This window comes from Macadamia integrifolia, chromosome 8 (genome assembly GCF_013358625.1).
Source record: "Macadamia integrifolia cultivar HAES 741 chromosome 8, SCU_Mint_v3, whole genome shotgun sequence".
NCBI classification, from domain to species: Eukaryota; Viridiplantae; Streptophyta; class Magnoliopsida; order Proteales; family Proteaceae; genus Macadamia; species Macadamia integrifolia.
The window spans coordinates 12,718,681-12,736,873 of NC_056564.1; the positions used below are offsets into that span (position 1 = coordinate 12,718,681).

Genomic DNA, 18,193 nt, shown 5'->3' on the forward strand with positions numbered 1-18,193 from the left:
ACCCCCACCCCAAAAAAAATTAAAGATTAAACCCAATTGGAATAAAGCTTTCAAAATCAATTAAACAGTAATTTTTTTAAGCATTTAAATCCAAAAAACTTGAAGGCTAAAGATACAAGAGAAAATTGCCAATGAAAGATGGCATTTTCGATGATAAAGTTGGAAATAGCCCCACAACTATGGCAATGACTGGAGAATAAATGATGAGACAGGGACAAGGCTCTACAAAGGAGTTTCAAGATGTTGAACAATTACCAACAAGCAATCAATTGATAGATATTATACAAGGATGATCAACAACGGGACCCATACACCCCAAACTTGTTTTCTTCATTCATTTCAGAAAAATTACTCGGGATTGGCTGGTTTCAAAGTTTTTTCCCACTGGCTGCCTCAAAATTCAAGATATGTATCCAAACTGCATCTCTCTTTTATTTTTTTAACCTGAATTAAATTTACTAAAGTTTTACATGGGAAATGTCAAAGTCATCCTTCTCAAGTTGCAGACAACAAATAACAGAATTCCAATTACGCAATAGGAGCCCACTGGATCTCTTACTTTAAAAAACCCAATAACATATTTTAATTTAGAATCTTCAGCAAAGTGGGGAGATGGGCGACTTCTCCCAAAACAGGGAGTTGACCAGCTCAAAGAACTGAAAAGAGACAGAGTTCATGGTAAGCCTCTCCGCTGTAATCAAGTTTTTCAATGATGACAATTTAGTGGTTTTATTTTTTGGGTGGGACAAGCAATGAGAACTTAAGACGGGATTAATATGAAAGAACTCTGTGATTGTTGAACACTGGGATTTCTCTCATCAACAGGCTCTATGATATGTATCCTAAGCTTCCGATGCCGAGTGAAAGAAGGGTATTGCAGCATAGCAGGTTCGGTTTCAGGAGCAACAACCTAGCAAGGGATAAAAATAAAAATCCACAACCCAGAAGTGCTGGGAGCCACACACTGCAAAATCACTAACAAACCTACATCAGGAGAAATATTAGAGGAATATGGTTAAATAACTCAAATGGCTAGAACTGTTAGTTTCTACGACAAAAAATTTATTATCTTTACAAAAGGATCACATTTCCCTCCATAGTGCATTGCACATTTTACTGAGTGAGGACTGCCAAACCCAGATTAGAGATTCTCTCAATCTACGCATTCATCACATCTTACTGAGGGGTGTCAATTGGTCGGTTCGGTTTGGTTTCGGTCAGGTTGAATCGAGACCAAAACCAATCCGTTAAGGAACTTCGGCTTTCGGTCGGTTTCGATTTCGGTTTCGGTCCGGTTTTTCATTATCGGGTTAATACCGGTTTAGATCGGTTTATTATTGGGCTTGAACCATAATGAAGTCTTACATTCATTACTTATCGTGACAAGATTTAACGAAAAAAAACACTTTAAATTTATGATTAAATCATGGTTTATCGTTGTGAGGGAAAGATAACTAATATTGAAACCAATGGATAATTACTAGGAACATAATTAATATTGAAATCACAAAATGAACTCTATTATCCAATCATTCATATAACTATCCAACTAGCTAGTTTTGTATAGTGAACAAGGAAATCAATGGAAGCCTATTACAATTTACAAATCAATTTCTCTATCCATAACCTAATATTCAATGATTTGAACCAATTCCCCTTACAATAAAAAAATTTCTCACTAATATTGTAAAAAATGGATAGTCAATTCACCAATTTATAATCTCATAATCATTTTTTTTATCGGTTTCATTCGGTTTGGTTATTTGTCAGTTCGGTTTGGACCGGTTTTCAGCCGATCCCAACATACCTCAGTCCAAAACCAATCCTATAAGGATCGGTTTGGTTCGGTTCGGGTTTTATCGATCGGTTTCGTCTGGTTTTATCGGTTCGAGCTAGGTTTTGATGAAGCTAGCTTCCACCTTTTCATTTGATTATTTTCCATTGCAAGGGGAAATGGTTTTTCATTAGACGAAGGGTAATGGTTTTTAGCACCATAAGAAAAGGGTTGTTTACTTTGAAACACCCCGAAGGGAAAGATTTTGAAACCAGGCAGCAGTTGGTAATTTTCGGTCCATTTCATATTTTTAAGGAATTTTACAGTTGATAGACCGTAATACAACTATAAAACACCTGAATTTTCCAAGGAAAAAATAAAAAACTTTTGGAAGATCTTTTTTCATATATAAGGATTTAACAAGCCATTTAAAATCAATTCTGTTTATTTTATTTCCCTCTATTTTTTAACCCAAAAATAAGAGGGAAAAGAAAAACTGATGGCTTGGAGTATACATTATCGAAGGCCACTGTATAAGCATGTCTGTACACCACTACAGAAGAAAGGAATTTACAGAACCATCAGGCAGAGATCAAGAACAGTAGGTGTTGTAGACAAACAGAGCAGACCTTACTCCATGAAGCTGAAATTTTTATTCTTGATGAACACAACCTATCTCAGGCAAATCTTTGCAAACAACAAGAAAATATTTCATTCCATAAAATTCGTGTACAATGTTGTAGCCCCTTACAAACTTATATAGATGACTCAAAACAGACTCAAACACTAAAAAGGAAAGCCCCAATACATTCCTTAAATAATTGGAAAACCTAACTGACCAAGAAACTGAAATAACAAAGAAAATAGACTCGAAACAGTACTTTAACTAAGCTAATGAAATAAATCTCGTTTTTCTACTTTCTAATTATATTTTAGGCCAATTAAAGTAGCCTATTACAAAGAAAATCCATGGGATCAAAGACCCAACACCTAAATAACCAACCCAAGCCTTATTTTAAATAAAATAAACCCCTTAAGTGACCTATCTGCATCAAGCATCCACTCCAATCCTTTGGTGGATTTGAGCAACATTTAGGCAAATTTCAAATTTAAAGGCTGATCTACAAATTCACAAGTCTATTTAATTATTTTTGTTTTTAATTTAATGATATGAAAATTTGATTTTCTTGAAGCTAATTTTTAAAAAATAGCATATTATAAGTATATATCGTGGCTGATCGAGGATGTTCAGATGGATGTGCAGCAAAGCTAGGAAAGATAAAGTAAGAAATTAATGTATTAGAGCTAATTTGGTCCTGATCAATGCCAAGCTTCGAGAAAGTCATTTGAGGTGGTTTGGTCATGTTCAACGAAGGCATAAGGGCGCATCATTAAGGAGGAGTGATCTGATTCAGCTTGAAGGAGCTAAAAGGTCTAGGAGCAGGCCTAAAATGGAAGAGGTTGTGAGGAATGACATGCATAGTCTAGGTCTTGTCCCAATTATGACCTCGGACAAAGCCTATTGGGAGGCAAGGATTTATGTAGCCGGCCCCATCTACATAAGATTCTCCCGACTTGCTAGGTTGTGCCTCTTTCCTCTTACTTTCATCTTTTTTTTTTTTTCTTTTTCATTTCTCATTTCATCCCTTCTCTCATTTCTGCATCTCCCTTCATTTCCCCCCATTTTTGTTCAGACCTTAGTTTTCTCTACTTTGTTTTGCATGGATCCATGTAGCTGACTCCATTAAGTTGGGAGAAGGCTGAATTTGTTGTTGTAGATAACGTTGGCTCAAACAACAACTTTATCAAATCAGCTTGAATTTTTTGCCTGAAAATATATTTTTTATTTTCTTAGATTTAAAAAAAAAAATAACGAAAAATAAGGAAACATGTTCTGTTTTGGTTTAAAAATCATGAAAATTTGTGAAATAAATGTTGTTTTGTTTTAAACTAAAAGCGATTATTGTGTTGTTTCATAAATTTTAAATTAGGTAATTATTATTTTATTTTATTTTTTAATAGTTTCACTTTTAAAAAAAAAAATATAAGCCTAAGAGGAAATTAACAAATCGTTTTCGTGTTGTTTTAGAAGCGTTAAGTGATGTAGAAAAGTTAATAGTGTCTGCAATCTTGACGCAACAATGTGAGAAGGTTGCATAATCATCGAGGGAGGGAGGGGATATTGCATGGAGGCATGGCAAACCCATTAGTAATGGCAAGCAAAAGATAATATATAATTATCGTGGGAAGAGAACACCATGTGGTGGGGCCACAAGACTGAAGTGGCATCTGGCTAGTGCCTAGTGGATTCAGGGATGTGGGATGTGCTCTAGGGTCCCAGTGAGATGCAAAAAACCATAGTTGCCCTCATGAGGGGTAATATCTAGAGGAGGTTGATAAAGAAGAAGACGAGGGATTAGTTTGATGAAGCAAGGCCAGAGAAACAACTAGCATCACAGGAAGAATAGGATAGTGATGAGGATATGCATGGAGATGTGGACATAACAGTAGAGGCGAGAGAGATACAGCGGGTTCATGCAGCGAGAAGAATCATGCTTCGCAGAGCAATCGACCAGATCAGAGCCCAAATATGCTTCACAGAGAATTCAAATGTGAATCGGATGAGTATGCATGCATGAGAGAGGGGCCACACTAAGGATCATTCTAACAGAGTGCAGAAGTGGTACGAAGTTTGCATCCCTTTTATTGCAAAGGCAGGGTCTGGTGCTTGCATGGCTATCCAACAGAACTGCAGGACATTTAAGACTTCTTCCACATGGTCTTAGAGAGCATCATGGTAAACCAGACAAGTTTGATGTATGGCCCTTCAAACACCCCCTTCCCCCCCAAAAATATATATATATATATATATATGTTATTTTGACTTCTAAATTATGGTTTCTTTCCCTTGACAATTGCTGCATTTACAGAAATACCACTGAAATGCAATTTGACTTTTTTAGCACTTGTCACTGCTTAGCTAGGCTAGGTAGATCTCAACTAATTAATTGTACTCTTCAACATTCCCTTATATACCAATTTATTGTCAGCAGCGTTACTTCTTTTATCAAAAGGAAAAAAAAAGAGGTAAAACACATGCACCGAATCACAAGCAGCAAAGGACAATACTAATGGCCTTGTCCTTAAAGCCACGCCTTTTAACTCTTCCCCAAGTCATTAGTCAATTAACCACTCAATGGCATCAAGCATTGGGAGAACCTCCTTATCTCAACCACCATTGCCGATGATCTCGCAGGAATGGCCCCACTATGTCAATGATATTCTTTCCCCCTCTATATATCAATTCAATATCTTTGAGAAAATCTCTCGAAAACTAATCATTCTAAAAGAAAAGGGGGGGAAAAACACATTCTAGCTATTCATCAGTTATGTCCGCTAGTTTATTTCTCCACGCCCCTCGGCCAACTAGTCAAACTTCCCATCAGATCCACTTGGAACTTCTTTTTCTGAAATGTCTGTAGAGGCGACTGTCTACTGAGAGTCGCAGAGTTATCCTTGAATCATAACTGTTCATTCAAAAATCCTAGTTTGAATGTCACAGGCAGACGACACACATGGCCTCCTGGAATTCCAATATCTTCTCGCACAAGTTCCAAGTACCCCAAAAAAAAAAAAAGCTCCAAGTACCAGAGAACATGGTGTAGCAGCTGTAATACTGCCAGGGAGGGCCACATGTGGCATTTCATGATCCCTCTACAGCGGCCAAGTATGGCGCATTGGAAACCCAGGTTCCCTGTCCACTGCCTCACTCTCTCTGTTTTATTTTAAAGATCAGAGGTCACTATAAAAAGAAAACTGTCCTCAAAAGTCTTCTACTCAGCTTTGACAGGACAAATCCCCAGCACAAATTCCTGGTAAGTTCTTTCACATTATTAGTATACTTTTAACCTTCTTGTAAAAATTTGTGCTCCCTTTTATTTCCTTGCTGTCACCACTTATTGCTATGCTTGACCAGAATCTAAAATTTATTTTAGACCCCATTTCTTTCTCATATAAATTTGCAATCCTATTTGAAATTTACCTTTTCTCTCTAACATATTCCATTTCTATTAAAAAATTCCCCTTAAACCTTAGGATCAACCCTAGTCACAAAGGGTGTGATAAATGCCAAGTTCGTGGACATATCGGTCGATCAATAGGGCAATGTTTGTTTATTTGGACCAATAACTCCACAAGAGTGAGAGTAAAAAATCATCCAACATCAAAATTTTAGTCCATTTCAAAATAAATTTTGTTAGTTTAATTACAGATAGAAAAATTCTAAACCACAATTTAACTCAATAAAAATAAGATAAGAACATCTTCTTGATGGGAAGAAGCAAGGGTTCTCAAATGCTAGCTTAATGATAAAGATCACATAGTGGGAACAAATATCTGTCTGCGTGTGCCTGTGCACGCATGCGCATGTGTGGGAGGGACAGAAAGGCAGTACCCTCTATAGAGTGCAAGTAATAGTGGCATTGTTAGGCTAAAAAAGAGTTCCTAACTGGAGGATCAAAAGCATACCTCCAAGATTTTCAGCAGCAAATTTCAGACACACGGCTTTTAGCTCCATGGCATGATAACGGTCAGCCAAAGCAAGAGTGTTGGCAACAGAGTTCACAGAGATGTCCTTGCACAAATAAGACTCGCATATCAGTCTAAGTCTTGTCAAACTATACTTGTCAGCTGCCGCTAGCAACTTTCCAGCTAGTGTTTCAGACACACAAGAGTCACAAGATGAAGTTGGTGAGACCATTTCCTCGTCTTCTATTATTAGAGTATCCATGTAGATAAAGTGTAGCATAGCCTGCCAATACATAGGAGGGATAGGTTCAGACAAAAGGAACAGAAATAACAAGGAAAGTAGGAATCCCACCAAAATAAACCTGAATATCTGTAGTCGAACCCCAAGCAAAGAATAATGGCATTATTCACCTTAAAGACCTTAGGTTCCAAATCTGTAATGAAAATTTCATGCTTGTCCTCCTCTAAACCATCATAAAATTGAGCTCGGAATATAGGGGATCTAGCAGCCAACACCAATTTGTGAGCCTGAAATTTTTTCCCAGCAACATCAAAAATTACATCCGAGCCTTCCTGATTCTCCAGTAGTGTACCAAAATGTGCTCCAATATCAGAATCAGGGACATGTATTGAGTGTAATCTTGAACAATCTATCGCCGAAACCACAACACCAACAGTGCAATTAATTTTCAAGCAATCATCCTTGAGGAAATCAGATGTTTCAAGCATAGCTCTTCTGAAGAAGCGCTTGTAACCCCTAAATGACATATAAGAACATATTAACTTTCTACAAGTGAAAATATGAAGTCACAATATATTTCATCATCAGGACAGAAAATAGGAGATTATTTGAACATGAACTGCAGTCAAATTAGAAGAATAGGAATTTTGGATATATTTCTTCTATACCAAGCAACCATTCTAAAAGAATTCAAAAAGATGATAATAATTATTACTATTATTTATGGGAGAGGGTTCCCTGAAAGACTGCGTGGCCCCTACGCCAGCAGGGGGCCAATGGGAGCACCTGCAGAATCATTAACAGGGGTAGGATTTACACCTTTCATGAGGAGCGGGGCGGTCATTTCACCCCTCTCCGTGTCTGATACAGGGGCCACACTGCCTCTCAGTTTTCTTTTTCCCCAATTATTATATAACTATTATAATAATAACAATAATAATAATAATAATAATAATAATAATAATAACAGTGTCATTATTATAAGCAACAAATTTTATTGAAAGGGATAAAGAATGGTAAGAATCCACAGAGACCACAGCAACAAGAAACAAATATGAATGGAAAAAGCTAAAGGAAAACACTGAAAAGACTCACATCAGGAAAGAATTCCCAAGAAACACATTCTCACTATTCTTTGTGCATTCATGTATATAGGGTTTTTCCTAAAAATATATAGTTGGAGTGGCCCATTTTCTGTTTCTCACCAAATCAACAAAATCAAATGTAAGAGATGCAATTCGATATTGCTTGTAGTTTCAACCTTGTCCTAAAATCGTAACAATATTAGCACATCTAATTAGTAAATAACCATTACCTTCCAATATTCCAGTGAAAGCATGTGCATATAGAAAACATAGTCTAGCAAAGAGATGCTGAGAACTTTCTCCAAAGACAACAAATCCTTACAAAATAAATAAATAAATAAAATAACAAATAAAAAAAAAGAAGGAAGAAGAAGAAGAAAGTTATGACCCACATCCATGGACAGTTCAAACTTTATGGAAACCCAATTTAGAAAGGAACTGTCAATCACAGTTGTCACAGCATCTAAGTGACCTAAGACATTGAAGGAGGTCCAGATGCAAGCAACCGAAGCATCCAAGGCATCCACCTAGCAACCAAGGTGTCCAAAGGCGCCCGCCTAGGCAAACAAGTTGCCTGGACACCTAGGCTATCAGTAAATATACTAGAAAAGGATAATTCCAATGATCTCTATGTTAAGAAGAGCTTGGGATACAAATAGCACCAAGAAAACTTCTAGGATTCAGTGTGATTGAGAAACTGGAAAAAGTAGCAATTATGTTTGAGTAGAAAATGAAAGACCCACCGCAAAAAGTAAGGGAGAAAATGAGGGTGGAGAGATGAGAACAAAAAAGAAGAAGAAGAAACAAACTGAACTCTACTTCTTCTAGTCTACGAATACATCAGAGAACCACAAGTCTACAAAGGATTAGGAAACAAATGAATAAAAACTAATAAGTTATATATTTCAGATGTGTACTCCAAATCAAAAAAAAATATATCTAAATTAAATTCCACCTAATTCTACTTCCATCGTTAACAGGGTGGATATAATATGCTTAACCAGAACAAAACTATTTCATGAAAATTAAATGAAGAGGTGGAGCCAAAAGAAACAGCCAAAAAGAAAGAAAGAAAATATCATCATCAAATATATAGAGATGGAGATCAATAACTATTGCAATATTACAGCAGAATAAATAGAGGGGAAAAGTTCAATTTATCTATCAAAAAAAAAAAAAAAGGAAAGTTCAATTTGAATGCCTTGGGAAATTCGGGTGAACCATTCCTTGCTTCTCATTACTTTTTGGATCAAGTAGCAAAAATCTATTGCATGTTAGAGTTTTTGAAAAGTCACAGCCATGCAAATATTTCTCATGAGTTCTGACAGGGGATGCATATTGATAGAAAACTAGAAAAGAGCATATGCTAACCGTGCTCCACGGCAAAACCAAAGGGGAGCCTCCAATTGAGGTTGTCCTGAACGACCTCAATCTTGGATCAGATAAGAAATAACTTTCTTTCTTTTTTTTAGTTCACATTTCAATGTTCCGATGAGGTCATGCAAAACAATTGCTTTATTTTATATACAAGAACAACCCCAAAACCAAGAAACAATTTCACCACGAATAGCCAAGGAATTTTATATACAAGAATAACACCAACAACGAAGCAGCGCAAGAAACAATTTCACCACGAATAACCAAGGAATTTTATATGCAAGAACAACCCTAACAATGAAGCAGCGCAAGAAACAAAATCAAGAAACAATTTCACCACGAATAACCAAAGAATTTTATATACAAGATCAACCCTAACAATGAATAACCGAAGACCCAAATTTTCTGAAATTCAGTTTCCAACACGAGAGAGAGGGGAAATGAGTGATTAATGAAGCTCACCACATACTCCCTCGATACTTCAAGGTATACGGCCCGCTCTCCAAAGAGCGATCAAAATGGCTATGAACCTTATGCTTTCCCTTCCCGCTCTGATCAACAAGCGTCAGTTCAAAGAGTGCTCGAACGTCCGTCCCCTCACTCGCCAGCGCAATGAAAACAGAAACATAGGTCGAATTATCCTCAGGATTCTTCCCATCTGGATAGAAATATATCGCCCACTGATATCCTCCGACGTTAAAATTATCGCTCGCAATGTGCTTACCGATCCCCATCCCTTTCGCAAGGGAGTAGCCTTGGATCACAAACTTATGGGAGCCATTAACGGTCTCGGTCACAGACCGAGAGCTCGTCGGAGATACCGAAACGCCGTTATCCAAAGTCACACTCTCCGGCATCTTTGAACCCTATAACCGTTAATTTCATGGAAGATACCAAAGCATCTCAAAGAAAAAAAAAACCCTAGGTTGATGAAGTCGCCGATCGTCGAAGCTTCACGAAGAATATGAACGAAACCGGACTGAGAAAATCCGCCGGTAGAAGAATGCGCAGATGTGATGAGATTTTGATTCGACTTCCTATCCTCCGTTTAGTTCTTGATTGTCTCTGTATTTAAATTGAGAGCTTCCGTTTACACGAAAGAGGAAAGAGAAATAGTTTCGGAAACGGAACAAGAAAATGTAAGCTGTTTAGGTTTAAAATGGAAATTAAGAGAGGAAATGCTGAGTGTGTAGTACGGACCTACTATCAGTGTTCGCGAATCTTCCCGTGGTGTATAAAGGTGAGACGAGAGTACGGGACCTTCCAGTTTCAAAAACCTAGATTTTTAGATTTTTTTTTCTTTTTTCTTTAATACTTGATTCTAGCCAAAAGCCAAGTGGAGCAAGGATTTAAATTTTAATTCACTTGTGTAGGTATTAATTTTGAACAAATTGAAACAGATCGTTTCAAATCGATTTGATTTTGGTTCAGTTTCGGTTTAATTAAAATTCGAATCCAATCGAATTTAACTCAAATCAAATAAATCAAACCTGACCCGAAAAAATCACAAAAGAACCGAATGGGAATTAAGTAAAACCGAATAATAATCAAATTGATTCAATTTGGATTTTACATTTTTAAATCTATTTTATTTAAGTTTGTATACATTGTATTTTGAGTGAATCATAAAAACCAAAACCGAACCAATTGACACCCTTATGTATCGATATCGTATCAATATCGGAATGCATAAGAAGGGTGTATCTTTAAACTTTTTTTTTTGGTAACAATATATCTTTAAACTTACTTGATTTCAGTTTGCTTTTGTTTACCCTTCTCAATAGGCTTTAAACTTCAAATTATTTACACACTACTTTGTATTTGGAATTAGGAAAAAAACACTACCCGGTTGCACGCCTGCACGCGCAGACACAATGCTGCATAACAAGACCACCCTGCCCCTATGGTTGAAGCTCCCCACACTCTCATTGGTCCACGTGCTGGCGTAAAAGCCACACGACCAGAAAGCGATCCCCCTCCATGGGTTATTCACATGTTAGATTTGAGACAAACTAAACTGTCTATGGCTATACAGATTACAAACTATATAATTTTCCCACTAAAGGGAGCCTTTCATTAGTTCCATCCTCCAACACAGATTGCCAAGCTAGTCTTCAGTAACTGCAAGCATGACCTAGAGATCATCCAATAAAGGATGGAAAAATTTACATCAGGAAGCCCCTTCCAATTCAATCCCTCTTACTTTACAAAATTGCAGGATGATACCCACTGTTAGTGCATGACAAATTGTCCCTCACCTAAGAAACTGAAAAGATCAATGTATACTAACCAAGATATACCTATGTCACCCGAAAACATTGGTTGTCCCTGATTCGCGTACAACATGAAAAGGCAACTGGCCAACTGATGCCAACAAAAAAGTTACCCTTGGGTTAGAACCACTTGAAAATTTTAAGTCCACCACCACCTTTTACAACTAACAGCCTCTTCTGAAGACCCTGAATCACTCTCCATGCTGTCATCTGAACTGTCATCGGGAAGGAGTTGTATCCGGCTAGCATTTTTAATGATCCAATCAGTGAAGTCATCCGAGGATGCCAACTCCACAATGGCATCCCTAGTTGATTTACTTGTAAAATCCTCGTACTCATTTTTTGAGAACTTCTTACGATTTGGCACCTTGTGGAAAGTTGAATAGTAGTCCTGTTCCTGCTGGCATGATGGTTCCTTTACACAGGGTGATAAAACCAAACCTGCAACAAAAAATGAAAACCAAGAAAAAAACTAAGGATGAGAATCCTCACTGCAGGAGCAAAGACAACACTAGAGTAAAACTAAAAGGTACAAGTAATGCGTGGAGTCTGTCCCTGCTTGCTTGGAGTCCTTCCTTTAAGGCATGTCTAAAGGAGGATGATAGTGGCTGCCATTTTATGTACTTTTGTTTTCCTTTCCTTAATACAACATATCTAGTTATTAAAAAAAAAGGTACAAAGAATGGATTCTTTGGGGATGCCAAGTGGGACGAACCAACAGTGATACTAGTTCCAGATATGTATAACTACGAAGCTGAATAAACAAGACACCGATTAGTTGGTGTCGATATGATTACACAGTTGAAGTTAGAAAAACATCTAGCAGGACTATCTAAGATTGATTGTCCACAAAAAGTAGTGGAAAAAAAACAAAATTTTGAATGATTCTGGACCTTCAAAAATATGGGTGAAAGTATGCAATTCAATGTAGGCAACACAATTGCATTACATATGACCAATACATGGTGCCTCTTCTATTCAACGATTTGATTTGCCCAGTCGGCACTCCATGTGGCAAAAATGTAGGTGCCATAATTGTACTCTACATCCATTCCGCTAGGCCCACATCCCTCTCTCCTAGTAGGTATCTGACATTCAGCCCATATAAAAAAAAAAAAACATATTAACAGAGTTCCTGAACTATCAAGTAAGTACTTCATCTATTGGTACCTATAAATTATGGGATGATGCCGCTCAATGTGAATGTTCATTTTGGTTTCCTTTCTTACTAGTTCCCTCCTTGGTCCACAGCATTTTCCCCTAGCTTTCTTTGATTTCTTGGGTATTGAGTAACAGATTTCAAGGGCTTTGATGGTTTTAGGCTTCAGGTTTACACTTTAAGATTCAATGGTTTCTGGTGTCATGGTTTCAGGTGATTTAATGACATTTTCAAGCAATTTTTATGATTTACAGACTTGCAGCCAGATTTTTAGAACAGGGGTGGCATACCAGCGACCCACCCCCCTTTTATGACTTAAATGTAGTTATCAAGAAATGTTGCTCAAGCACTTTTGTTAATTTATTACATTAAAATAAGTACTCATAATATATTTAATCAATAATCAATGCTCATGTATCCATTAAAGGGGTCTACACTTATCCATCCCCCCTCCCCCTTTAGACAATCCTTAAACTCCCATGCCATCCATGACAATTCTCTTCAGAATGATTTTCTGATTGACCAATCAATATATTGAAGCCTATCCTCAAGTCATCCATGCCATCCATAACAATTCTCTTCAAAATGATTTTCTGATTGACCAATCAATATATTGAAGCCTATCCTCAAGTCCACCTTAAAGCCTCATGTGTGCCAAAATAAATATGTCAGAAAATTAAGAAAAAGCAGAAGAGATAGAAGCACATTTACAGGAATTAGAAAAGTGTACCTTTGGCGGTTGAGTCAGACAAAGCAAATGGTCTCTTCAGGCTAAAACATTCAGTCCGACTGTGACTTGGAGGTGTGTGTTTAGCCCTTCTTGACCACAAGCCTCTATTGGATAGCCTGCCAAGCAGCAAGTGGGTCACATATATTATGTAAGAATATTCAGTATAACTTGATTAAAGAAAAAGGAAATCTGGCAATAGAAATGTTAGTCATAATGTACTTACATTGATGTTGAGCCTCGCCACTTGAAAGAATATATAAGAAAGCAGACAGCCCAAGAAGAAGCCAGTGCAACCATCGCTAAAGGTGTATCAAATGTGCACTGATAAAGAAGACAAGATCAGAATCTTCAAATCGCCAAAATTTTCTTTACAGCAAACATCATAACCATGTATGCCTACAGAAGAAACCCCCTTATTACATTAGCAATTCTTAGGGACAGAGACAGGTATAGTAGCCAACCAACCAACCAACCTATCATTCAACATGTGTTATTTTCCCAACTAATTTGACATTCTAATTGGGGCTAGATAGGCACTGCAACTTCAGGTTGGGCTTGCACTGGAAGGCCCCAAAACATGGTCAGGTACCAAAACATAAAAAAAGTCAACAACTAGGACACTAGATGTTGGTGATGGGCCTCAAGGCAATGCTTATTTGTAGGTCCCAAGTCTTATAATTAGCAGATTTTCATAACTTCTCAGACTTTCAAATATTACTGTGAGCCTAACAAGTTTTCCCATTGTTGTACCTATGCACATAAAAGACCAACCAAAGGATGAAAAATGATGAGACTACCAAGCAAAAAAAAGTACAACAATAGACTTCAGGTCTCATACCAGACCACCACACAACCCATGCAGTAAATGTTTCCCAATCTAGACAATTTAATTCCACAAATCCCTTAGTACCAGAAAAAAATAACAAATTCCTTTTGGGGAGTCGAACAAGTAAGACTGCACATTGTTTTATTTCCGATCTCCACCCAAAAGAAGCCATATGCTGTTCTATATGCGTCTCTTGGACAATAAAACCATAAAACGCTATTGCAATAGTCAATTTTCTCTATCACCCACACATTCAATGCAATGGTATATAACCTTTATAAATTTTAAACATAAATAATCACTCTCAACAAGTACGAATTTAAAGAGATACTCTACCTTTAAAATAAATGTCATTGCCATAACACGCAATGCCCTCTTCACAAATTCAGCTACACCAACATCAACAGTCCCATCTTCTGAAATGACAAATTTCCACACAATCCAATAACCTAGTCCTGCTCCTGCAAGGACAATTGATACCAATACCGCTATAGCGACCTGTCATCGAAACCACAATGAAAAAGTAATAAAGTAATTAGCGGTATGGTTGAGCTGAAATCAACAAAAGAATGGGAGGTTGTAACTTGCAACTCAACAATGGTGGATAAAGGACTTACAGGGTTATGCATATTTTCACTAAGCCCCAAACTCATGAGAATGGAATTGACCACCATTGAGAAGTAGTGCACAAGAAAAGTTCCAAGACTGAGCTGAAAACATCAGTGGAGTGTAAGGTCATAAAGCTGTAAATTATGCATGACACCAAATGAGATCTTAAGTAACGCTCTAGAACTATCAAGTAAAAATTCATGCCCTATAAAACAATGCAAAGGCAATGCCGATGAGATGTATTAATGAGATCAAATGACATGTAATAATGCAAAAAGAATGGCTGGATGAAACAAGTGTATCAGAGAACCACGACATTGCAATGGACAAAAATGCCAAAATATATTCAATTATCTTTCTTTTTCTTCTCTGATTGGCCCTCTCGAGGGATCTCTGAATGGTCTGAATTCCCCAAGGTGAGGAGGCAAACCGGTGATGGGACAAAATGCACATAATAGAACTACATCTAACACCACCAGGATACACCCCCAGGATACACCCCCCAGGAAACTCAAACATGAGACCTCGGCCTTTAAAAGTTTCATTGCAGTGTTCATACCAGTTCACATATGCACTGAATTAAGCAAATATACCTACTCATATTTCATTAGTTACGGATGCATGCAACAACAGCTCGCTAACAAAATAATGATTATTCTGTCCAGGAACGGAAAAAATACAGCAAATTTTTCCCTTTCCCCTAAAACTATACCTGAAGACAATTCCAACCCATCTATTATTAACATCCACATCCCTACCTGAGTAATTAATATCTTATTGAACATCTCCCCAAATTAGTTTTGCAACGGATTCTCAACGTGTAATTGGCAATTTTGCTACTTTGAAAAAATATTTCAAACTGGTATCAGACCCATTCTGTCATATAAATCATAAAGAATAGTTCACTAGTGCTACAGCAGGATTAAATTCTTTAGAAAAAAATATAAATACAGTCTACTACTAGATTTAGACCACAAAACCAAAGAAATCTTAACACTTGATTAATGGTATGGAACACATAGAATATAGCCCTTATCTCCCTTTCCCATTCAAGCTCGGAAGATGGACACCAATCAATTTATTTGGTCCTCTCCATAAATTTAGTGGAGACAAAAAAAGAAGGTTCACTAAAATCCTACTCCTCTTTTCTAGCAGTTCCTCGACCAAGAATATTAAAAACTTGTCCTGTAAGAAGTTGCCAAAACAGCCCTTCAATTCCAACTGCGATAGGTATAATCCCAACATTTCATAGTAAGCATTATCCATATTGAGGTGAGGTTTCAGTATGGTCGTGAGAGATATATGCATGCAATTGCCATGATGCTGGTCATCTTCACCTGATTCAACAAAAAACTGGACCAAGTCCCAGCATATTGGATTCTCAAGATCCAAACTAAACCATGGAAGGGAAAACTTTGGAGTGCTTTTTAGGGCGCGTCATAGAGCCAACGAAGAGTACAATTTACCTGAAACAAAAGGATCAAGATAACAAGGAAGACTCCAATTGCCATTGAGCTGATATAATAGAATGGCACCCAATTACTGACTACCGATGCCAACAGCAGTAAGATAAACCCGAAAACAAGAAATATAAGACGCCATTGATGGAACTCTGCACAAATAGTTAATACTTACATAATTTGTTGAGAAAAGTTGATATAAGTGGAAAAAAGATAAGAAACCCATGAGCGCATCCTGTGATTAGGAACTAACCTTCTACAATAGAAACTGTAATGGAACCTGTAACTTCACCATTAAACTTCACATCAACATCTCTATCGTCATACGGTGACATAGAAGCACTCCATAACCCCTTGTGGATGGATTGCCATTCATCCTTCATACATTGGCATAATCCAAGAGAAGAATTCCTACATACACTTCTAGAATGAGAAATGATTCTCTAAAGGTACAATAAGATTCAACATTTGCAAACCCACCATATTGGTTTGCAGATATCGCAAAAGAAGCATGAAAAGGGTTACAAAAATCAGGACATTACACTTACCGGTGGAAACAAACCTCTGATTTGCTATGAACCCTTTCAGGAATAAGCACTGAAGGAGTCAAATTAACCCGAACAGAATTGGCATAACTCCAGATTTTCCACCTTGAAAGACTAGCAACTCGCGCACGATCACATGAAACCATATGTTTCGCCCCAACAGTATATGGATATCCATCGAGAAGGGATGGTCTGAGGTGCAGCTCTGGATCCCCTAGGTGAATCTCTGTAATGCAAACAAAAAAAATAAATAAATAACGATGAATGAGCTTCTTGACACTATTAAGACTTTGTAAATAGAAGAAGGAGATGAAAATGAATACCTTTGTAATTCGTTGATTCAGAGGAAGAATGGAAGGAAAACGATGACAGCGAGAAAGCAAACAGAAGCATGGAGGTCGTCGAGGGGCCCATCGCTCTACCCTTCAAAGAAGAAAGGAAGAACTTTGGCTTCTTGCAGCGGCTTCGTGTACTTTGTAGTTCGAACTTCGAACTTGTGTAGTGAAACGGAGCTTTTCAAATTTCGAAAGCTACCGCTGGGAGGAGGACGGCCTGTGACGGTGGACGCCACCAGTGGTTTTCGTCACGTGGAAATAAACTTGCCACGTGTCCATCTCCTATTATTCAACCTTCGTACCATATCGCATTTTTTGAAAATTAAGAAAAATAAAAGGCTTTTCTTATCTGTCACGTCCTTTGATAGAAGCCCTTCTCTTTCTGGTATTTTTTAGTATAGAAAGCGATCTGTATTCTTTTCCTCAATTTGGATAAATTCTTTACGGGTTTGATATTGATTTCAAAAACACTAGAGTGACCACCACTAATTATAAGAAACAACAAACTAAGCTTTATCCAAACTTAATGAGGTCGGATACATGAATCCAAACATGTTAATAATGGGACATGCCAACAGAACAATGAAAAAATACAATAAATACGATATGAAAGTGAGGTGAAAGATGAAAGTAGCATAGTAAAATGACAGATAATACAACCATGTAAGATAAGAGAATATCAACTAAATAAAGATGGGCACATGAATTTATGATATCTAATATGCTATATCTAAGATCATGCTTGGTATAAGGCTTAAACCACATATGTCACTTCTCACAACTTCTCCCATTGTCAGTTAATGATTGCCTCTAACTCTTGTAGTCTATTCAATATGAATCCTATCACTCATCCTTAGTGGGGCATTGTTAGGCCTTCGTTGGACATGATCATACCACATCAAACGGCTTTCTTGGAGCTTGTCATTGATCGAAACAACTCCCAAATCCACTATAATACGCTAATTCTTTATTTTATCCTTCATATTTTTGTCATACATCATTTTTGACATCTTCATCTATGTTATGCGCGTCTTATTTGCATGACATTTCTTAACTGCCGAATATTCCACTCTATACATCATGGCTAGACATACAACAATCCTATCAATTTTTTCCTTAAGCTTTTAAAAGATACAGCTGTCACACAATGCTCCATACCTCTCCACTTCATCCATCACACTTTAAACTTTGAAAAATCAAATAAATTATTTATTGCTCTTGATTTGCTGGAAATAAATAGACTGACCAATAA

At 37.2% G+C, this 18,193-nt stretch overlaps 2 protein-coding genes across 3 annotated transcripts in view; both read right to left on the minus strand.

Moving 5' to 3' along the window:
* Window positions 1–10,223, minus strand: part of LOC122087024 (BTB/POZ and MATH domain-containing protein 4) — a 13,920-nt gene extending 3,697 nt beyond the window's left edge. The window contains exons 1-3 of one of the 2 annotated variants that reach the window (XM_042655983.1): window positions 9,467–10,219; window positions 6,713–7,058; window positions 6,302–6,584 (exon numbers count right to left, since the gene is read on the minus strand). In XM_042655983.1, coding sequence (XP_042511917.1) covers window positions 6,302–6,584; window positions 6,713–7,058; window positions 9,467–9,861 — 1,024 coding nt within the window. In that variant the 5' untranslated portion in view covers window positions 9,862–10,219. Of the gene's footprint in view, window positions 1–6,301; window positions 6,585–6,712; window positions 7,059–9,466 lie in introns of both variants that reach the window. The other variant, XM_042655984.1, reaches the window with a different exon arrangement.
* Window positions 10,224–11,050: 827 nt separating this feature from the next.
* LOC122086271 lies at window positions 11,051–17,117 on the minus strand. Its single transcript, XM_042655013.1, has 9 exons — window positions 16,930–17,117; window positions 16,610–16,832; window positions 16,315–16,472; window positions 16,068–16,213; window positions 14,610–14,702; window positions 14,329–14,490; window positions 13,390–13,487; window positions 13,167–13,282; window positions 11,051–11,718 (listed from the first exon to the last, which is right to left on the minus strand). Exons 1-9 carry the CDS (start codon window positions 17,018–17,020, stop codon window positions 11,417–11,419), a joined length of 1,389 nt encoding a protein of 462 aa, XP_042510947.1. The 5' UTR covers window positions 17,021–17,117; the 3' UTR covers window positions 11,051–11,416.
* Between the last annotated feature and the right edge of the window lie 1,076 nt (window positions 17,118–18,193).